At 46.6% G+C, this 22967-nt stretch overlaps 1 protein-coding gene and 1 long non-coding RNA gene across 11 annotated transcripts; one reads left to right on the forward strand and one right to left on the reverse strand.

The window, feature by feature from the left end:
* Nucleotides 1–397: 397 nt before the first annotated feature.
* LOC142014531 (uncharacterized) lies at nt 398–17859 on the reverse strand. 10 transcript variants are annotated; one of them, XR_012645969.1, is made up of 7 exons: nt 16860–17499; nt 13424–13513; nt 12527–12678; nt 10538–11843; nt 9182–9321; nt 4394–4469; nt 399–4251 (listed from the first exon to the last, which is right to left on the reverse strand). It is a non-coding gene; the product is annotated as an uncharacterized LOC142014531 (long non-coding RNA). The 10 variants fall into 10 exon arrangements; XR_012645971.1 differs by having other exon boundaries at nt 399–4255; XR_012645970.1 differs by having other exon boundaries at nt 414–2417; nt 4118–4469.
* On the forward strand, nt 17721–22280 carry ZFP36L1 (ZFP36 ring finger protein like 1). The gene is made up of 2 exons (XM_074997203.1): nt 17721–17854; nt 19744–22280. Exons 1-2 carry the CDS (start codon nt 17798–17800, stop codon nt 20689–20691), a joined length of 1005 nt encoding a protein of 334 aa, XP_074853304.1. The 5' UTR covers nt 17721–17797; the 3' UTR covers nt 20692–22280.
* Nucleotides 22281–22967: the final 687 nt, after the last annotated feature.

A 22967-nucleotide genomic window follows, 5' to 3' on the forward strand; every position in this document is an offset into this window, starting at 1 on the left:
GGATTAAAAATTTGTGGCCCTAAATTTTCGGCGGTGACTAGGAATTTTAGTGATTCAGTCTTGAGTTTTTAACTTGAATTTCCTCAACAGGTCCCGATTTTCAGAAAGTGAGGAGGCCCCAAAATCACTAGGCCCTTTTGAAAATGTAGGCCACAACTTTTTAGTTTGACAGGGTTCACTAGAGCAAACATTTTACATTGGGCTCCACTTTTTGTCTCTGTAATTAGCGGCACTCCCCACCCCCACCCATCTAATGTAATCCAAACTGATGGAAATTTTGGTTATGTTCATATATAGGTTTATAAAAAAAAATTTTTGGCACATGTAAGAAAACAAGTAGGTAGAATGTAAAAACTTTATTAATCGGCATATAAATGTGAACACACAAACATAAAAACAGTAACATAGTTCAACATTTTTTAATGAGATGGATGAGCCTGAGACCCAGAAGCTGATTGTGCTGCCCCCCCCGCCTTATGAAATTTCACAACCCTCTCAATGGGGTCTGCCCCCCATGTTGCACACCCCTGCCCTAGAAGATAGAAACCTCTTCCATACAAGCAGACTGCATTTGTTTAGGCATTGTGACATCACGATATCATAACAATATCTCATGACACCGTAACTTTGTCACAGTCACCTTGCATTAGCACAACACTGCGATGGCAAGCAGGAACACCTACATATCATCATGCTATGATTATTGCTCCAAGGGACGAGCAGGCAAAAATCATGAAGGGTTGGCATCACTTTCATATTTTGGACATGAATGTGGACTAATGTAAGCATAGGAACTTGGAACCAAACGCCTAGAGTCTGTTCTTGGCTCTGCCACTTAAATGATATGTGACCTTGGGCAGTCTCTTAACCTACCTATAGCTCAGTTTCCCCATCATGGGCGTGATAGTATTACCTAACCTTACCGAGAGGTTTGTGACAATTAATTAATGTTTACAAGGCACTTTGAGTAGGTTGAATGTGAGGTAGGATCTCAGTGTGGAATTCTGCTCTACTAAAAAGAATCCACTTGGAAATCTTATCAACTTCCGTGGGGCCAGGATTTCACCCATAGTCTTTAATATAATTTCTCTGTGCAGACTCTACCAAATTCCTCAGCTGGGCGTGTTCCTGAAAATACTTCAGAGTTAATAGTTGTAAATGAAAGTACTTGAGAAAATTCCTCAGGAGAGAAAGAGAAAATTTAAGACTGTATCATCTGATATTGATGTACTCCCCATTAAAGGGAAAGCAACATGTCCTTTTTCTTTTTTAAGAGAAGAATAAATGAGCTGTGACCAAACAATTTAAACATGGCACTGTGAGCTTGGGTTTCACATCCTCAATGGGAAACAGAACAGAGAAGTGAATCCCCTCGAAAAAAAAAGTGAAGTTAATAATTGGATGGCTTTAGCTGCTTGCCACATCCTGTGTATGCTGATCGTTCTGTTTATAGCTGACAGGAGTCTCTCTAGAATCTTCTTCACCAGTTTAACTCTTTACTGAGCCACACGCTGCTAACTAAGCTACATGAACACCAAGACAAAAAACTGTCCTGCCCCACTCTTCCAGGACCAAAATGTTTTAAATAACGGTTTCTCCTTCCCTCTCCCGCTTTGGCACAGTCTCTCTCTCTCTCTTTCTCTCTCTCACACACACAGACACACACCACTCCTTGTGTAATCCTTTCTCACCCCCCACCCCCGACTCCTGGTCACGCTCACACTCTCATAAATGCCCACAGACACCCACCCACAAACATAAACACTTTAGTATGAGCCAACCAGACAGAAAATAAGAGTCCCCAGAATGAAAACTGACAATAATTGGATGTAGTGGAAGCATGTCAGTTGGTTACAACCTCATTACTGTTACTACCGCAGCAGCGTTTCTCCCTGTGTCTGGCCTGGAGGACAGAGGGCTTGGCTGCAGCTTGGTTCGGTGCCCCGAAAGTGTTTTCACTGACCAGAACAGATCTTGTTATGGCTCAATTTCTTTTTGCTTGTCAACTTCTGACACCTGGTTGCTTGATTATTAATTATTATTATTATTATTATTATTGTGAATATGACAGCATAGGGGACCATGGCTCTTTTTCCTTTACTGAGTTTTACTCATCTGAATAGTTTCACACACAAAGGTTCTGATATCTGTCCAGCCTTCCATCCATCCAATGTGATGAATGTCTGTTCTGCAACCATCTGAGTGACACTATAACTAGGCAGTCCTCTTCTGAAACCAGCTGCAACAGACACATTCTTCTCTGTCGTGGGGGTGATATCTTTTAACAAACATTTTTCATCAAAAGCTGCAGTTTTGGGTGAACAGACACATTTTATGACTTTGGGCTCATTTTAGGAAATTGGCTTTCGTAACAAAAAAAAAGTTTTTTGGAAGTGTTGAAATCACGTGCTCTGGGCCTGGAACACCACAGGGAAAAATTAGTTGGTGCTCAGCACCCACCAACAGCCGGGCTCCTGCCCTCCTCCCAGCACCTCTCACCCAGCCAGTAGCCTTGCTAACCAACTTCCACCACTCCCCAGAGCTGCCTGCCTACCATGAAACATCTGTTTTGTGGCATTCAAGATGCTCCTGGGAGTCGGGGGGAGCAAGGACAGGATGTGCTTTGGGGAGGAGGTGGTCAGGGGCTTGGGGAAGGAGGTGGAATATGGATGGGATGGGGTGGAAAGAAATGGGGTGGGAGCAGGAGCTTGGGGAAAGGTGTGGGATGGGGCAGGGCACCCAGCCATACTGTTTTTACTGGGACAGTCCCTTATTTAAGCTGTCTCACATGCATCCCAATTTTTTAAAGAATAGGCAAATTGTCCCTTATTTTACTGGACTCCTGTTCCCTGGCACCACGTGTCTTGGGGTGGCAGCCTCTCCTGCCAGGGAGCTCCTCCACTGGATGGGTGGCTGCCCTGTTCCCCAGAGCAGCTCCTGCTGCAGAACACCTCTGTGGGGCAACTGCCCCATTCCTTGGCACCCCATGTTGGCAGCTCCCGTTGCTGAAGAACTCCACAGCAGGGGGGTGGTTGCCTCATTCGCTGGTGCCCTACCCTTAGTGGAGGTAGCTCCCGCTGCCAGGGAGACCCTCCATGGGTCATCTGACCTTGTTCCTCAGCCTCCCACACCTCAGGGAAGCAGCTCTTGCTTCATTTCCCAGTCCCTGCTTTCAGGAGGCTTTGAAAACACCCCCACAAGGGGCTTCTGGAGCCCCCATCCTCCACTCCCCTTCATCCCAGGTGCCTCCCCATTGGAGACTGCAGAGCCCCCATCCCTGGTGCCTCATCCTGGAGCTGGAGCCCCATTGCCAAGGAGCCCTGACATGGGAGAGCAGTCCCTCTCCCATCCCCGGAAGCCAGTGTCCTGTATTGGCTATAGGGCTATGTGGTCACCCGAGGGTGAGGGTGGGGCTTGGTGGAAAGACTGGAGTGAGGGCAGGGGCCGGGTGGAGAGAGTAATGAGCATCCCCTGGCTACAGGGGAAGTCGGTGCCTCTGGTTGTATTATTACTTCCAAATTAAATGTTTTGGTTTGTTGGGCTAGATTCCCAAGGGGCTTTAGGCAGCGGTCACAACAGGGAGGAAGCAGAGAAGATAGCAGAGAAGCCCCTGCTTATACCCATTACCTCTGCCAGAGACCCAGTCTTTATGTTGGGTCCAGTGGCTATTGAATTATGTATACAAAATGGAAAGGCTTCAACAGGAGAGACTGAGACACCCCAGAAAAGTCAGCAGCTAGGTATAAGAACCTGGCTCTCCAACATCCCAGCAGACTGCTCTAACCATTGGGCAATTGGTATAAAAGGGGCAGCTCCCTTTACTTCTCCTCGGCTTGAAGAATGTAGCCTGTCATTTCCTTTTGTGTTAAAAAGGGTTTAAAATGCCCCAACTTGAAACAGAACATTTTGTTTCACATGACAGGATTTTCCTCCCAACTTTTCGATTTAGGGTTCACCCAAATGGAGCTTCCCTCACACTCATGCCCCAGAATTGCCAGCAAATCAAAAAAATCAGTTATTCACCCAGCTCACCGTGATTCATCACTACCACCCCTGGAGTTTGTGTTCACCTAAGCCATCGGGGCACTAAAGGTGAACGAAATGTTCATTGACTCACGGTTTGGGACCTCTCTGATCTTGTAAAGAGCAGCACACTTCCATTCTGATCACTGCTGCAGTATGATCACCGAAGAGCCCCGAGGTTCCAACCCTATCTACCGATTGAACGTTTGGTGGCAATCAGCAGTCATTCTGCCTTAGAGAAAGGAAATGTAACTGTGAATTTAAGGACTTGATCTACAGGCCTCTGGGAGATAGATCTGATAGTCTCACATAATCACATGATTCCCAGCTCTGGATTTTTAAGAAAAACAGCAAATATTGAGAAACTCACATTCAAAATGTGAGATCTGGCTTTCCTTCCCACGTAGCAGTCACAGGAACAGCACTAATTGCTTTCACCAGGCATCCTGTAAAAATAACTTACATTTACGCAGTCTTTCATCACAACTTTACGAAGCAAAGGCATAGTACAGAAGAAATACCCTACCAATTGAAATGCAGCTCTTCATGAGCTGGAGTACAGCAGCTGGTTAGTGGCATCCCATAAAACCACACAACAGATTAGGACAGCGAGTGACGAATGCTGTGCTTAGCTGAAAGTGCTGCTACTATTTATGTAGCAGATAGCAATGCCCTAAGCTGGAATTAGCTAGGACTCCAGGGCTAACATTTCTGCTCTTGTGAAAAGTATGAACAGATTTTTAGTGGCCAGTGGTCAGAGCCTCCATTTCATTTCCCATCCAAAGACAGTTCCTCCAGCAGCACCACACCCCTGGCACCCTGCTAAGACTCTGTCTCCATACCAAGAAGGAGGAATGCCAGCTATTGAATCACCAGCTCTGCTGCAAGATCCTGGATGCTCTTTGTAAAGGAGTGACTTCTCCCTTCTTGCTACTGAAAAGTTCAGCCAGACTTACCTTGTAAGGTCTGTGAACTACCCCTGTGAGTCAACTTCAAAGACTGTAATTTGCAAAAGTTTTTCCCCTCCTATATATATATATAAAATTTGTGTTATATATACTACAACTAATTAAGTCTCTAATTAATTAATCTCTAAGCTCATCAGCTTCACAGGACATACACAGGTATGCAACAGAGGCCAGTCAATAGTCTCAACTGACAGCCAGCTTGTAAAAAAAAAAAGTGCTTTTCCTCAGTGACATACTTGTGTGAATCATACTTGAAACTTTTGAATGCTAGCAATTTACTAGCCCACTTCCTGCTCCCACTGGAATGTCCAGTAGCTCACTCGTGTCTCTGGCCTGTTCATGTGTTACAGTGTGGGGGACTTCATCCTCTCCCATTCTTCTGCACTGTTACTTGAAAATGTAGAAGCTCTGCAACCACATCCATTTCCCAGCCAGGAAATAATAAAGGACTCAGATGAACTAGCCTGCTCCATCTGAGATGTTAGTATGATTTCACAGGGGCTACAGGTGTGCCAGGCACAAGCTCTGATGTGTGCTGCAGCATATTCATTTATCACAGAGTCCAGTCTTCCGGGCAGTGGCCTGCTTGCTGTCCCTGTGCAGCCAGTTCAGTAGTTCAATCTAGTCCCCACACATTCACCATTTTCATTTTGTGCCCATGCCTACTGAACACGCAAATCATAGTGATGCTGGCAGCATTTAGTTTATACCAGCAGACTAAATTACTTGTATCTTTCTCACTCGCTCTCATTACATCATGCTACAGTGCAAATAATTGGTTTCTCTAGAGTACAGTTCAGACTCTGTGGAGTTCACATACAATGGCAAGGAGCACAGTATAAATGGCGAGGGTAGAGAACTGAGAGCTCCGACTTAGCATTGTCAACAGAGTCACTGTATCAGGTGAATGTGGCAATTACTGTAACTCAATCAGTAAATCTCACACCACCTGGAACAATACTGAGAGACAATGTTAACCAGAACACCTGCTTTACCGCCCACTTTGTTTTGTTTCTTCAGAAAGTGTCTCGGAATCTTTATCTTCCCCTTGGACAGTTTAAAGTTAGCTAAATAAAAATGCATATCCAGCTGGCACTATTAATTATATTTATTGTTTAGAGGCTTCTGTCATAGTGCTTCTCCCCTGCAAACTAAGCAGCGCATGATTCTACACTCTCCCTCTCCATCCGATTCATCTTTATCTCAGTCCTGTGCATCTATTCTGTTGTGTTGTCTTGCTCTGGGGCATCTCTGTTTCTACTCTGTCCTTTCTGAAATTAAGGCTTGGTCAACACTAGACCTTACAGTCGACTGCAGATATGGCAGACACAGCAATTGTGTAGCTAGAACTGCTGTATCTGCAGTCGACTGTAAGATCTGTCCTCCCTGAGGCAGGTCGAAAAGAGTGTTTCTCCCATCAATCTTCCTTATTCCTCGCAACTGTGGACTCTAGAGAGGTGGATTTCCCATGCCTTTATCAGATGCGAGAAATTGAACTCTGGAAGATTGCCCCTGACCAGGCTGATCTTCCTGCAATGTAGACAAGCTCAAAGTGACTGAAGAGAAATACGGTGACTATGTACCACTAGTTTTTACCAAATTACATTTTCCATATTGCTCTTTAGCTCCTTCTTAATTCAGGCTTCTAGCTTAACCCTTTTACTAAACACGTTTGTGTCTTGAGTAAACGGTTTCATTGCATTGTCAACATGATGCCATCTAAATCTTTCTCTTGAAAAATTAATCACTAATTTAGAGCACACAGGTGTATACAAGTGGCTTAGATGATTTCTTTCAAACTGTATTTTATTGCATTTGTCCATGTTGAACTTTATCCAGCATCCACGTGTCTAATCTCCTAGGTTTTTTTTTTAGAATTTGCTAGTGTTCCACAGTCCTCACTAGCCCTGACTACTTTGCAGCTCCAATAAATACTTTTGCATTGTCAGCAACTTTTGTTGCCTTGTTACTTGCCTCATTCCCATTATATTATTGTTCAGAATACTATTTTTGTCTTCTTCCCCTGCTTGCACCTCTTTCTATGAAGAAATAAATGGCCAATTTTCCAGTTCGTTTCCTCTTTTAGACATATTTTAATCCATAATAAGAGTTCATCTGTCAACTTCTTGTTACTAAATTTCCTCATTAGATCTTGGGGAGATCTTTATCAAGAAGTCTTTTGAACCTATACATGTAGGCCTTGTTTTTTTCTTCATCAGCTATTTTAGTAAGTTGGAAAAGTCAATTGATTAGCAGGGCGTGATTCAGCTTTACAAAAAGCTACCACTATATTACTCATTTCCTTCAGCTGTGATTTTGCTCAGTTGTTTTCCTCAATATAAAGGCCAGCATTAGGTGGACTATCAAGTGTGGTAGCTGCATTAGCTCCTTTTTGAAGACTGGCAGCTTCCAGTCTTCGTTTCATGTACAGTATCAGAGGTAGACGTTTTGTAAGGCTATTCACCAGGCTTTCTGTATGCACCAGTGGAATCAAGGGGAGTTTTTACTTTGATTTCACAGGGAGTGAACATCTGCCATGATGACATTCACACTTTCAAACATCTGTTATGATGGTGCCTCAGCCATTTACCTCACAAGTCTAGTCTACTGCCCAACTGCTCTTGCATTTGAGAAACACTATTTCCTTATAATGGAAGTAGTGCTCATTGGACAGGGATGGGATTCAGGACATGTGGGTTCTTTTCCTTGCTTAGAGAAGGTGCTAATTACACCTGGGGATTGAGACAGAGGAAGTGTGGGCTCTATTTCTGGCTCTGGCCTGGACTTGTGGTGTGGTCATGAGCGCAAGTTACTTAATCTCTTTGTGGCTCAGTTTCCAAATCCATCTATAAAATGCTACACGGGATTTAAGAGATGATTATGAAAGCATTATAGAAGAACAATTGATTATTAAACTTTAGTGGCAGGTTTTTCTGAAGTGTTCAGTGTTGGCTTAGCTCTTCTCCCGTTGGACTCAGTGGCGATTATACCATTGACTGATGTGGTAGCCACTTTAGATCAATGTTGGACGGTCTGGAAGCTCCACTTGAAATGAGGAAGTTTACTATATCTACTGACTCCCTGAAATCCACAATCTTTCCATTACATTCCTTCTACCTAATGATCAGGAATTACCATGAAATGAACCATTATTTCTTTGGCATGACCTACATAAACCCAAACTGTAGTGTGCAAAGTTGGCGTTATGCCAGTGTTCTGTGCCCTATGTAATACTGTCTTACGTATGTAACCATTGTTTAAATTTCAGATCAAAACAAACCAAGCCACATTGTTTGTCAATTATTAGACATCTTTCTCCCAGTCACACAGCCTTCATTACCATTACAATAATAATTATTACATAATGCTTTATTATATGCCTGAGAATAGTTAGCACATTTGCCTTTTCCCACACATTAATAGCTTCTCCTGACTCTCATGATTCACCAGTGCTTATTTCTCAATGTCCCAGGAGTTCTTTTAAAATTCACACTCACATTTCAGCAAGGCTTGCACATTAATACATTACCAATAGGGTTTTTGGTTTGTACTGCAGCAGTAGGCAAAGGCCCTGGCCAGGACTGGGGCCTCATTGGGCTAGGTGGTGTGCAAACACATAGGGAGACATGGACCCTGCCCCCCAAGAGTTTAATAAATATTTTGTTTAGTCCAGTAGTGTGACTTGGAGGCTGTCCAGGCTGACAGTTCAATCCCAGCCGCAGCAACTGAAATTCGTCACCATCTCGTGGTTATTTCTTGGCTTAAGTGAAATTGTTTGGAGACCTCAAGCACTGTGTCACGATCAGTGGAGCTGCAGTCACGGGGCCCATATTCTGCATTTGGGGAGCCATCATGGCAAGATACTAGTGGAACAGGGAATTCAGGAAGTTATGCTAGAATCAACCCAGCCATGTGGACAGAGCAGTCCACAGAGTTTCATAAAGTTCTATATGTTCATCTTTAACCTGCATTTCTCATCATGTCTCACTAATGAAAAGACACAGGCTCCGCGTGACTGAGGTTCACATCACAAAGTTACCACCACAATTAGCAATAATTGACATTCTCTGTGGTAAATCTTGACCTGGCCTAGTATTCCAGATGAGGGATTACCACCGGCTCTTTTGCTATCTGCCCCAATTTTTACTCCCTTTAAACTATTCCTGTGATAGAAAGGGAAAGGAAAGTACCTGTGTCCACCCAATAATCAGAGAGGAGTCAATGCACTCACTCCCCATACAGCTCCCAGTGTAGGAGGTGTGTCAGAAAGATGGCTGGAGGATGGTCCATTCCAGCAATCCCCAAATGGCATAAATCAACACTTTCCATCCTATAGGAAAAAATATGTATTTAAAGATTGCATCAAAATGCACAGGCATGAGGTTCATCAGAAGAGACAAGACTTGAATTGGGCTTCCTGCCCAGTGCACCTTCCCCAAGCTAGAGGGCATTTTGATGCGATGAGCAGGAAAGCAAGCTGACTGGCTGGTGCAGACACCTCACCGTGGCTTCGAAGCGTGTGCAGTGCTGTGGGAATGTTTAGAAAACGATGGAGCAATACAGAATAAATGCATGGATATGCAAATTTTTTCCCCAGAGGTTTATAAATTGGTCATATCTGGACAGATTTGCAAGCAGGTAGCAAAAATCAGCAGTGCTACATCTCTGCCAATCAGTAACAGTCTGCTCCAAACCATGGAGGCACTAGAGTTGTTTCAGCAAACAAACCAAGACCCTAATAGTTAACCCTAGCAAAAATATATTCAATCTCCAGCAAAGACCAAGAATGGAAAATTGCACAGGTCAAAATTTGTCAGATACAATTAGAATTGGACCAAAGTAACTGACCAGCTATTGGCACACAGTGCTCTCTGTTCCTTCTGGAAGGGAGGTTCTATACAGAACTAAACCGTTTATCACTATGGCATGTATCATATATATTATTTTTGCTATGTCCGTCTGTCTGCTTCTCTGGGCACAATTCTACTGAGTACCCTCCCCTCTACACTGGGTCACCTCCGGTCCCTCCTGCAGCCAGCAAGGGGCGGGGCTCGGCCCGGCCCGGCCCAGCCCAGCCCAGCCCAGCCCTCCAATGCACGCCCCTCCCCCACCATGCCAGCCCCAACCCCACTCCTGGCCAGTACAGGACCTGGCCCAGCCCTCCCAAACGGAGCCCCCTGCACCATGTCAGCCCTCCCCTCCCCAGCACAGAACCCAGCCCAGCAAAGGAGCTCCCCCCTCACAGTGCCAGCCCCAGCCCCAGCCCCTTCCTCGGCCAGTGCAGAACCTGGCCAGCCCCCCAATGGAGCCTGGCCCCTCAGCACTGTGCCAGCCTCTCCCCCCAGCCAGCATGGGGCCCTGCCCAGCCTCCAGTGGAGCTCATCCCCTGGCCAGCACAGGGCCCATACAAGTTTCTGTCTAGAACTTTCTTCCAGCCCAGCTTCTGCTTGCAAGCTTTGCTCAACAAGGCCTCTAGCCGGTTTATAAGTCTAGAGTGAGATTTTGGACAGAAGTCTGGAACGTGCGCTGTTTACTGTGTACTGTACCTTTAAGTTTCTAAGGCCACTCTGCCTATCTTTTGTGAGGCGCTCCATTGTGGAGAGCGGTTTCTGTCCAGATTGGCAGCAGGTAGCACATGTTCTCTCATGGAGACTTTACTGCAGTTCTTTCTTGTTGCTGCGGTTTCCATTGCTCTAAAATAAAAGTCATTTGTTTGCGAGCCCTTGTCCGCCCTTCATACATTGAACAAGACAGTTAGCTCTGCTCAGGCTGGGGTTGAAGCTAAACCATTAAAAGAACTTTTCCTTTTCTAATGTGGTTGTTTTGCTCTGTACTGCAGCCCAGATCCTTGCCACTGAGCACAGGGCAAAGAGCTAGTGAGGTGGGCAGGGGGAGTGACCCTGGACCAACTATGTGCCAGGCCCGTCCCCATGCATAACCTACAACGATGGTTGTAGATGCTGGCTGCCAACAGCGCCGATTGATAGGGTGGCGGGGGGGCTCTGTGGAACATAGGGAAGCTATGGTGGCTGAGGTGGAGGGTAGTGGCATAAGAGTCACAATGTCAACACTATGCTTCTCCATCCCCGCTTTGTGTGGGAGGTCTAACCAGGGCTACCTAGTCTGGCTCCAAGGGCCACAATTCACCAATGGTGAAACATTAATCTGCTATGGAGAGATTGCTCCCACACCTTCATATGGGTGCACTGTTTCTTTTACTGATCCGGCCTACTTCCCATGTTGTTGTGCATATTAAAAACATTTATATCACCTAGTTAATTTACTAGCATTTTACAGGCAGTGATAAGACATGCTGCCTCCCTTGAAGGGTTTACACTCTAAGCTAGACAGAACAACTAGAAGATAAAACACAGGACAATATACAGGCACCAGGATTGGGGTGGGCGGTTTTACTGAGGAGAAGAAAGAAGGAATTGTTTTGAAAATGTGCATTCACTGTAGGCCTCTGCCTTGTGCAATTACATATACCTGAAAAAAGTGCATACAAACAGCTACCAAATCTGAGCGGTCGTGATCTATACACACCCACTTTGTACCCATATAAACAGCTACAAGAGCATGCAAGACAACGGTGAACTGTAGGGGGCAGTGTAGTAGAAGGCACAAAGCCAGAAAAAAAGGCAGGCAAGTAAGCTGGGAGAAGTGGAAAAGTAAGAGCAGAGATGTAAGGCCAAGATGACATCTGGAGCACATTTATTGTACACAGATGGGCAGCAGAGGTTCCAGACACAGATTTTAACTCTCTTCTTGTATCGCCCGCTGGTTTTCCATTACTGTGCAGTTCCTGCTGGCTCTTCTCTCCCACAAGCATGTTTAGTTCCTTCTTCATGGCTACATAACAGTTGCAATGAATTAGACGCAAGAAAATGAATGGTAGAAAGCACATGTAAGTATAGGCTCAGTGTCCTGCTATGTGGAAATATATTAATGGCATTTGTATTTCCTCTGGAAATTATAACATGGCCCTTAAGTTCAGCCAGCACCCTTACGCAACAGCCTGTCAAAATGACACCTCTGCATTTTCCACACAGCACTATCTAGTCAATGCCTCCAGTGCTAAGTATGTCACAAGTTACTCAAATATTTTGGATAATTTCTGCAAAGACTAAATTCTACCCTCATCTCCTGCCCCCATCCAAATGAGTTCAAGTATCTGAGCTCCCAAGAAACCATGAGACCCTCTTGGGGCCAGCAACTGACATCCTAACACCCAGAAATGACTAGCAAAGATTTCATGTAATTTATCTCTTGCTGGATGTTCTTTATGCTATTTACAGATGTAAAGTCAGGAGGATTAAGAGCTTTTAATATTTGCCTAGGACTGGATCTACCAACCCCTGCAAAAATAATGGTGTTGGCTACTTGGGTTTCCTGCTACCGCAAAGTATACATACATACACACACACTCTCTCTTTTATAAATGTTTACACACCCAAGCTGCCAGGAATCACACTCCCATCGCTTCCTACCACCTCGACGCACTTTCCTGTATCTTTGGGAGTTTGTTTTCTTACCAAGCAGCAGCTGCTCATACGCTTTTTTGCTGTTGACCAGAAGGGTGGGCATTGCTCAAGGAGCCAGCAGTGCCTGGCAGAGGAAGTACCAAAAAGCAACAGTTTCTAGCTTGGGCTATTCTTACCTCCCAGTGGATACACAGAAGTGTTACCTGTAGGGAACACAAGACCAAAATAAAACCCTTAGAGACACATTATAAAACAGAAAGAGACATTCCTGTGCACATCCACCCATGCACAGTATTTGTAAAGGCTGCTGAAGAAGCAGTACACAGCACGGTGAAAAGGTCTAAAAAGCCCCTGGGGGTACATGGGACTAAAAGAAATGTACCTTTATCCATTCCACAACAAAGACAGATCTGTGACCCAGAAGATATTAATTAATACTCCAGGGACCTGGTTTCAAGGAGACCCTGAATTGCTTCTCTCACCAGCAGAAATAGATATAGGAAAGTTACGCTGCCTGTTCACACTCAGCATACATTAGGGCACTAGAATTGAGAAGGCATATTTGTTACATGGGAAGCCCTTGTGGTCAGGGATTTCTCACCTGAGAACAGGTGCCTCTGGCAATTTTGGTATGTCTGCAAAAAACAAATCTCTAAAGTTGTAAGAACCAGAAAACCTTGGACTGTGTGTGCTCCAGATCCAAAATCTTTATGCAGTTCAAATTAGGCCCTAAGGCTGACCCCTTACTATAGTCACTGGGAGTTAATCAGAGTAAGGACTGAGTAAAAACTGAGTAAAGAACTCAGAATTTCATCCTATGTGATTTTCTTCTAATAGTTATACAATGCACTGTGGTGTGAAGGACTTGTGGGTCTACCAGAGGCAGGCATGTTGAAATCAAGTGTTCCTTGATGTTAAGATGTCAGTTGGATACCAGCTTAAATTTACCTGTCCCATCATCTTCCCCAGCTTGCCCAAGCAATATTACAGTACACGTCCAAGTCCAATTTTTCAAACTTTGGTTCTCTGCATTGAAATCTGAAACAAAGTACACAAAACTGGAACTAAACAGCCCTGAGCAATACAGGCTGCACCCACTGAAGACATCCCATCCCATCAAAAGATAAAGGTAATTCAGGAGGAGCCTGGCTACAAGATCTGGAAGACCCTTTGAGATACCAACTTTAACTATCAGGGATTCTTAAGAGGAGACCAGTAGGAAGTCTGGGAGGTAAGTATCCCACATCGGCCTCATGCAGGGTTTCTCATCCTTTCCTGTGAAGCATCTGGTGTTGTTCACTATCAGTCACAGAATACTAGCTCACAGGAACCACAGGTCTGATCCACACTGGCAATCTCCATGTTCTTCTGTATGTGTGTGGACTGGGGAAGACTCATCCCTTCCTCGCTTTTTACAATGGTGTCACTGAGTGAGCGTGGCCAGTCAGGAGGCAACCCACTGACCTGTGTCCAACTCTGATGAAGAAGCTCTCATGTGATGGTGACTCCACCAGCGGCACCTACAACAGAGGCCTACAAACGGCCACAGCAGAAGCCCAACAAATTCGGAGGCCTTATCACTGGCTACCAAGTTCATTTGCCCCATCCAAGCTGCAAAGGAGGAGCACTGCATTGAAGAGCTACTGTACAAACCCCGGGGCTGTCTACACTAAGGAAAGATCAAGCCTGTCATGGTCAATCTTCCCAGGTTCAATTTAGCATGCCAACTAGGAAAGGTAAGTCAAGTCCAGCCATGCAATTCTCGTAGTTGCGTAACTTAGGTTGAATATAATTTCTAATGGAGACCAACCCTCAGAGTGCACACTACGTTCACAAAAGCACATCCACCTGTTTACTCAAGTATGCAGTGGTTAGAAATGGGTTTTTTTCTTCCTTTTACTCTTTTTAAAAACCATAAGCCACAATTAAACTCGGTGCAAAAACGTGATGGTAATGTTATATTTGAGAAAGGACACCGCTGATTTTTCCACCTCCAGAGAGGCAGGCATAGGTGTGTGCACAAATTCCCAATCTGTGTGTGCATGCTGCTAGTCTGGCTTGTGTTTATCCAGGCACATGCTCAAAAAAGGGATTTGCTTGTGCATAGATTCAGACACAGCTCATGGCAGAAAGCCCGGCTCTTATAGCCTAAATCCAGATTCTATCAAAATTCTCACTGGACATCAGTGCGACCAGCTTTTGACCCTAATTGCATAGAAGTTTTGAAACAGAAAACTACAATTCCCCTAGCACGTGCATGTATAGTCTGCTGCACACATTTAATATAAGGCACAAAATACTAAATATCACATACATACAACGTGATGAATTGATTGCATGTAACAGAGTGCAATCTTGCATTCCTTGTGCACCTACAACTCACATTCAAATCCATGCAAGATCATGCCCGTTGTGCCACACACTCCACTCTCATCCTGAGACTTGGAGTAATCAGTATTGTTCTGTATAAAGTACAGGAGATCAGACTCAGCGAAAATGCCAGGCTCTAAGCAAGTCAGTTGTGAAATAGTTCTCTCTCCTAGCTTCCTCATTTGGAGATGGTAACCCTTGGAAAGTCCCTGGAATGACGTTTCCAACCTAACAATTAAAAAGGGTTTAATTATAGAGAGGCTCAGAGCTCTGGGAACAAGCACCATCCAGGAAGCCAGTAAACAACTGCAGAAAATAACATGCTCAAGCTGTTCTCTCTGTTGGTTGCTTCTCACTTCTGGCATAAAACAAAACAAAAACTGAATCTAGAAAGAGAAGGAAAATTAGTGGAACCTAGTGTTCTACCCTTAAATAAAGAATAAAAAAAGACGTCCTGGAAGGGCCAGACTCTTGTGGATGTTTGCTCTTGCTTCTTGCGTCGTTATTTTGGCTCTTCTTGGCTAATGAAGGAGGGAGGGAAAGATCAGCAGCCAGGAAGACAAGTTTAAAGCCCAGTTCCTGAGACTGAAGCAAACATAAGAGGAAATGGGAACAGGGATCATTTGTTTTACGTTTTAAATGTGTGCTCTCTGAGGTGGGCTTGCACTCTGGACTCTGCAGTTAGGGTTTCAGTTCTCCGTGCAAGTCTGGGCTACGTGAGGAAGCAGAGTATGCAATTCAATAGTGAGATGCAGTTTAAGGAAGGGTTTATAGTCCAAGTCTCACTCTGGATGGATTAATAACATGGGGCTGAATTCCATAAGTCCTTCCTCTGGCAACTCTCACTACAACTAACTTTAGTTCAGGGGGAGTTTTGCTTGAGTAGGGACTGCAGGCTTTGACCCAACAAGTTTCATATTTAAGGAGCCTCACATTAGAGGCCTTGAAATGTAAGCTTGTTACAAAGAAACAGCTCCCCGCTCCTTCCATCAGTATCACTATACATAATTCTTTGTGTACTAAAATCTGGAACTGATTATTTGCTAAGAAACTTTACTCCTTCCCCCACCCCCTAGCTTTATGATTTCAAATTGCTAAAAAGTGCCCTTTGGGGACTGGGTGAAGAATGGAGGGCAAAGGCAGAAATTAACGAACGCCACTTTAAGGTCTGAACACATATTTTAATGATTTAAATTAATATGGATGTGAGTTATTTCCTTTGCAGTGCCTGCCAGCTTTCAATAAAAATTGGAAAAAAGCGGTAAGACTAAGGGGGTGGGGGATGTGAATCAACTTGAAGACAGTCAGCCTGCAAAAATGCAAAGACAGCAGCAATGTTAAAAATGGATTCAATCAATTTAAATCAGAGTAGCCAAATCCAAGCCAGCCCAAACTGGAAATAAGTCTTTATAGTTGTGAATGCAGTGCCCAGCTCAGCTGCAGCCCACTTAAAGCTTAAACAATTAAAGCCTAAACAGTTTGTGCGTGCTCTGGTGGTTTATGTTACATTGATTAAGTAAGTTTCTGCTAAAATTTGTGGGGGGAGGGGCAGGGAGGAAGGAGTCAAGATTCATACTCCTATTTTGCCTTTCTAAAGAAACGTGCCTATAATTGGGTGACCTAGTTATTGCAATGGAAAATGCACTGAACACAGACATTGTTTCACAACAGATCGAGAAGTTAAAAGTGTTGTGGAATAAACATCTGAGTGCCGGAGTGGGTGACACTTACAGTAAAAAGGACGAGGAGGTGACAAAAGGACAAATGGAAATACATAGGAGAGAAAATAACTAATATTTCCACTTCAGCCCAGCCTTCCATTGCAGAAACAGAGGGGAAACTGATCAGCTTGTGCAAACCTGTTGCTTGCCTGATGCAAACAGCAGATAAAGAAGTTGTAGGGGCGGTTTTCAAAACACCAGTCCCGTTTCAGTCCGCGCGCCCCGCTTCCCCGTCACCCTCTCCGCCGAAGAAGCGAACCCAACCCTGCCTGGCCCGCCGAGCCATCTGTTACCTTCCCAACGGCAAGGGAGGGGAGCCCAAACACAACGCGCCCCGGCGCCGCAGCGCGCCCCGCGCACACCCCGGAGGGGGCGGCGGCGGGGGGGGGGTTGTTTTCCTCGCTAGCCGGTCGCCTGGCGGGGTCCAGCCCCCCCGCACCCCTGCGCGCAAGGCGAGCGCCGCGGCGGCACCGGGTCCCCGCTCGCTGGGCGAAGGGAGGAGATCGGGGGGCACCGCGCACAGACGTGCAAGTGGCGCGAGGACACCGCCCCGGGCCCCGCGCGGCCCGCCCTTTGCAGCCATTGCGGCGGGGGTGGGCGAGCGGGACAGCTCAGGCCTGGGGGAGTGGTGCTGAGGGCCCCGCGGCGGCCCACGAGACGGAAGGCGGCGGTGGCGGGAAACGGGCTCGGGGCATGGGGAGGGGGAAGGGCTGGGCAGAGCCGCAGCTCCGGGAGCTCGAGCCCTTCGCAAAGTTCACTGCGAGCGGAGCGCTGGGGGGGCATGACGTCACCGCCCATTGCATAACTCGCGGCGCGGCCCTGCCCCCGCCCGCTGATCCGCACCAACTGCGCACGCGGGGGGGAGGGAGAAGGACGACTTTGCAAAACTTTCCTCCGAGCGCCCCGCGCCCGCTCCCGACGGTCTTTGCTCCGCCCCGCCCCCCTCCCGAAAGTGTTCTCGGGCCGGGCCGGGGTGAGTCAATGCCCCTGTCAATCATCTGACCCCGCCCCTCCGCGCCCGGCTGTCAATGGGCCGCGAGCCCCGCCCCGGGCCGGCCACTCGTCTTGCAAACTTTATAAATCGCTTTCGGGCGGCGCGGCGGGGGAAGCGAGCGACCGGGCGGGCGGGTGGCGGAGCGGGCTGGGCTCGGCTGGGCTGTGCCTTACTCACCGCGCTGGGTCCCGTGCGCTGGGCTGCTGCTGCGCTGCTGCCCCCCGGCCATCGCCCGACATGTCCACGGCGCTCGTCTCTCCCACCATCTTCGACCTGAGCGAAGTTCTGTGCAAGGTAAATGGGCGCGCCCGGCCGCGGCGGTGGAACTGCTCCTGCCGGGCTCGGAGCCGCTTCCCCCTTGGACCGGCGCCTGGCCGGGGATCGGCCCTTCCGCAGCTGGGTTTACCCTTCGCCCGCCCTGGGGTTGCTGTCCTTTGAGCTGCTCTGCCGCCGCCCAAGGGGGGCGGGCGGGGCCTCGTCCCGTTGTGTCCTTCCACCCCCCAGCGCCAGGGGCGATGCTTCCCAGGCGCTGATCGCTGCCCGGGGCGGGTTTCATGGACTCAGTGCAACCCCGAGAGCGGTGCGCTCTTGCACGCAGAGTGGCGAGGTCCGCGCGCCTGGGCGTGTGTCAGGGCAGCCCTGGCGGACAGGCGAGGCGTTGGGGGAGAAAGAGCTTGGAAAGTTGTTGGCCTTCGGAGCTGTCGCGCGGCCGCTTTTCATTGCGTATTAAAGTTTTAGGCTGCCGCGAGCCGCCTGCTCTCGCTGCTGCGATTGCCCACGTTGGCCGCCTGCACCTTCCCTTTGGCTGCAAAGGCGCTGAGGTTCCTTTAACAACCTTGGCAGGCCAGCGTGCTTCAGGGCCCCGGCTGCTTGCGGTCGCTCGGCGCTCTTGCTTTTCTTCTCTCTCCCACTCCTTCCGACCAGCTTTGCTCCCACCGCCCTGGAGCTGTCCTTTGTCTCGCAAAACTCTTTCTAAAGACACTTGTTCTTAGATCGTAGTGGGGCTGGTTTAAGGAGAGGTACAAAAGCAAAGCTTCTCTCTCCTCCGCAAGCTAATGGCCAAGAAAGAACTTTCCTCCTTCTCCTGAAGTTTTTTCCATGTTGTGAAATGCTCAGTGTGCAGCGATCCCAAATAGAAAGTCTAGTCTGACTCGGGTTTGTCTGTATCTTAAAAGTTGATAATGAAGCTGCACTATGAAACCAGAGCAAGGGGTGTCATTTGAGTGTGAACAAGAGCTGTCTTTTTTGTTTGTTTTTCAAGCCCTTTAATCCGGGCAAATAAGGACCTGTCTAAAAAAAAAACACTCTGCTTTTTTCAAAGTGAGTGTGACTGTAGCAGACGTGTTTAACTTCTCTCCCCAAAAGGGGAGTTTTAATGTTTAAAATAGTCTGCAGATGAACTAACTGGTTCCTGATCCCTTCCAGACTTTCCTTGCTGCCCAAAGGCTAATTGCAAAGGAATCTTCTTGCGGTTAGGGGTGAAGACTGGCCTGGATCAGATGAAATGCTGTTGCAGTGCTGGAGGAGCCACAGAATGAGATTAATTTAGATCAGTAATTAGTGTATTTTCAGAAAAATCTTATGCACCCACCAGTTTGTCTCGCATACGCCCTGGTTCTGAAGCAGGACTGTCCCAGATAATGTTTCTGCACTCTTCTGGAGTGCAGAAAATCTGCAATTCTAAAGAGTTTTGACAATAGTCTCTGAAATTAGAGAGGTCTGTGGACAGAATTTGAATGAAGAGAGGTGACCGGAAATACTGGTTCTTGAGCCTGGATGGGGCCCTGAGGCTGCTGTGGGTTTGCGGGGGGGAGTAGAGTGGGCAGTTGCTTGCGGTAGAGGAGGATTGTGTACTTTTGGAAGGAAGAAGAGGGTATGGCTCTTGCAGGCAGCACTAGGTGTGGGTAGGTGGGGCACCTAAGTTCTTGCCTAGGGCCAGGGAGGTTACAGGTATTGCAGGGTTACTGTGTGGATAGGTGGAGCACCTGGTCATTGCCTGTGGCAATGGGTGCCATGTAACTGAAGGATTTGCTGCACTAGAAGATGGGATATTTGAAGCATGGCTATTTTGCAAAGATGGGGCTGGTGAAAATAGAAGCTTGGGGCTGGATGCAGTTAACCTTTTTGAGGATGAGCCTCACTGAGCAGGCTGGGTAACTGTCTCTCTTGCTTTCTCTCCACAGAGTAACAAGATGTTGAACTACAGTCCTTCAGGTGTTGGAGGATGTCTGTTGGATAGGAAGGCAGTGGGCACCCCAGCTGGTGGGGGTTTCCCCAGAAGGCACTCAGTCACCTTGCCCAACTCCAAGTTTCACCAGAACCAGCTCCTGAGCAGCCTCAAGGGAGAGCCGGCCCCTGTGCTGGGTCCCAGAGAAAGCCGTTTTCGGGACCGCTCCTTCTCCGAAGGTGGCGAGCGCCTGCTTCAGCAGAAGCAGCCCGGGGGACAAATCAACTCGAGCCGCTACAAGACTGAGCTGTGCCGCCCCTTCGAGGAGAACGGTGCCTGCAAATACGGTGACAAGTGCCAGTTTGCCCACGGTATCCATGAGCTGCGGAGCCTGACCCGCCACCCCAAGTACAAGACGGAGCTGTGTCGCACTTTCCACACCATCGGCTTCTGCCCTTACGGGCCTCGCTGTCACTTCATCCACAATGCCGAGGAGCGCCGGGCTGTGGCCGGGGGCCGGGACCCCACCATTGCCGACAGACCCCGCCTCCAACACAGCTTCAGCTTTGCTGGCTTCCCCAGCGCTGCTGCCAATGGGCTGCTGGACAGCCCCACCTCAGTCACCCCGCCACCCATCCTGAGTGCTGACGACCTTCTGGGCTCGCCTACCCTGCCAGATTGTGCCAACAACCCCTTCACCTTCTCCAGCCAGGAGCTGGCCAATCTCTTTGCCCCCAGCTTAGGGGTGCAGGTGTCCAGTGGAGGTTCACCCACTGCTTTCCTCTTCAGGCACATGTCTGAGTCCCCCAATATGTTTGACTCACCCCCAAGTCCTCAGGACTCCCTCTCTGACCAGGAAGGTTACCTGAGCAGCTCCAGCAGCCACAGTGGCTCAGATTCACCCATCCTGGATAACTCAAGACGTCTTCCCATCTTCAGCAGACTCTCCATCTCTGATGACTAAACTGGGGGTTTTCTCTTGCCCTCTTCCCACCTCTATTACAATGTTAAGCTGACCCCCCCGACCCTTCTGAACGCCCTCCCACATTAAGGTTAGATGTTAACATAGAGGCTGTCCACTTGTCTGTAGCTGACTCACTGGCTTAAGCCTTAAGTGCCAAATTACAATAAAAAGCAATAACCGTTTACAAAATTAGTGCCTTTGAACATTTTCACTGTGACTGTATTACCTCTCTGGCTGCAGAGGGCACCAGCAGCCTCCTTTAACTCTGTGCACTTCCAGATGTGCAGGGACTATCTAGAACCAACTGCTCCCTCCACTGGCCACAGTAATGCATTGTTCCTTCTCCCCTACTTTCCCATTGGCCAGTTTCTGCTACACTTATGGCATGTGGACAGCTGTTAACATCCAATCCTTTTCCCTTTAAAGACTAATCTTGCCTGGATCTGCTCAGGTCTGCAGGAAGAAAAAGCTGAGACTGGACTAAGATTGTAACATGAGTGGGACTTGTGACTGGGGGAAAAAGCCAGATGGACTTTGAAAGACTTGATTTTGGTGCTAAAAGTTCCCCATATGTTCATGTGACATCTTTACAAACAATAAATAAAAATAGAGGGGGTGGGCTAATGGAATTCATTCCACACACACAAGTTCCGTGTATTCCAAGTTCCAGTAGACATAGCTTTAATGGTTTTGCTCTAGAGTACATTAGATCTATCTTAGAGCACTCACGCCGAGCTTTTTATTATTTTTTTTCTGGGTTTTTAATTTTGTATAACTTCAGAAATTGGAGAGCAAATTTTGCTTGTCACTGCACAACAATATAAAAAAGCTTATTTAACTTATCAAAACGTATTTATTGCCGAAACCTATGCTTTTTGTTAATTTTGTTCATATTTATCGGGATGATGAATCCATAGAATATATTCTTTTATGTTTAAATTATGATCTTCCATATTAATCTTAAGATTGTGAAGTGTCTTTTTTTTTCCTTTCCCCTCCTCCCCACAGTTTAATATATTATACTACAATGACATTTTTTGTAACTTTACACTTTTTGGTTATTTTATTTTAAAAAAATGAAAAATTAATTTAAAAAATGCAAAAACTGTGTTTGGATTATTTATTTTAGAATTTCCCCCCTTTTTTGTTGGACTGCAAATTGAGTTAATGTGCTTCTTTGCCTTTCTTCTCCCTCCTTCTTCCCCTCCTTTCCTCCCCCAGGTCAGACACACCTGGGCTTTAGAATGTATGTGTGTAAAGTCTGTTGTGAGACAGTATGGAAGGAAGACATTTTACTTCCTCTTTTGTTGATCGCTTCTTAAAGGAGACAAAAGCCTTCGGCTTAAAGTGCCTATTTGAAGACATTCCAAATGCCGTTTGTCTTTGCCTTTTCTGTATTCCAAGTTTGGAGTTTTCCTTGTTTAGGTGAACAGGACTGGCACAAAGAAAACAATGAATGTAATTTTTTCCCCCATGTTACTGTTCACTACATTGCTTTTTTCCCTCTTTGTGAGTTTATTTAAAAGAAAATCTCTTTTGTAACGACTGTTTGCAGTTTAAATCAATAAACCCCAAGTTTTTTCAAGAAACTGACAGTGAAATTGGTTTTTCTTGCAAAAATGAGATTCTGAGAGAGCTACTCAAATGCAGAGTACATCTTCATAACCAACTAACAGCCTGCATAGGGGGCTTTGATGCACCTCTCCTCACAGAGATGAGAAGAATATGCTGATCAACTTGAGCAAATGGGGCGGTCGTCCCTTGCAGAGAACACATGCAGTGGCTTAATTCTGTCAGGGTTGGTTGATCTTCATGTTTACACTGGAATCTTCCTTTTGTCTTCACTTTCAGAGTCATTCAGGCTTTTCCCATAAACTTCTCTCCTGATATTTTTTTCTGGATTAAGCGGACTGACTTCCACTCCTGCTGGACAGGATGGGCCTTCCTTGCACTGGGAGAGTATGACTTCTTGGCGGGTGGGTGGGGGGCTAGCCATGTTAGTTCGTAGTTTCGCAAATAACAAGCAGTCCTGTAGAATCTTAACGACTAACATTTATTAGGTCATGAGCTTTTGTGGGTAAGATCCACTTCCTCAGGTGGAAAAAGTACAAGCTATGTTTTGAACTAGACTCTTAAACTGAAGGTTCTGATTAAATTATTCTAATTAGTTGGATTTCAGGGTCCATATGTTAGTAGTGGTTCTCATTTCTCTTTGGGAGACTACACATTTAACAAAGTGAAAGAACACTACTAAAAGCAGTTGAATCAAAATGCAT

This window comes from Carettochelys insculpta, chromosome 6, assembly GCF_033958435.1.
Source record: "Carettochelys insculpta isolate YL-2023 chromosome 6, ASM3395843v1, whole genome shotgun sequence".
Lineage (NCBI taxonomy): Eukaryota > Metazoa > Chordata > Testudines > Carettochelyidae > Carettochelys > Carettochelys insculpta.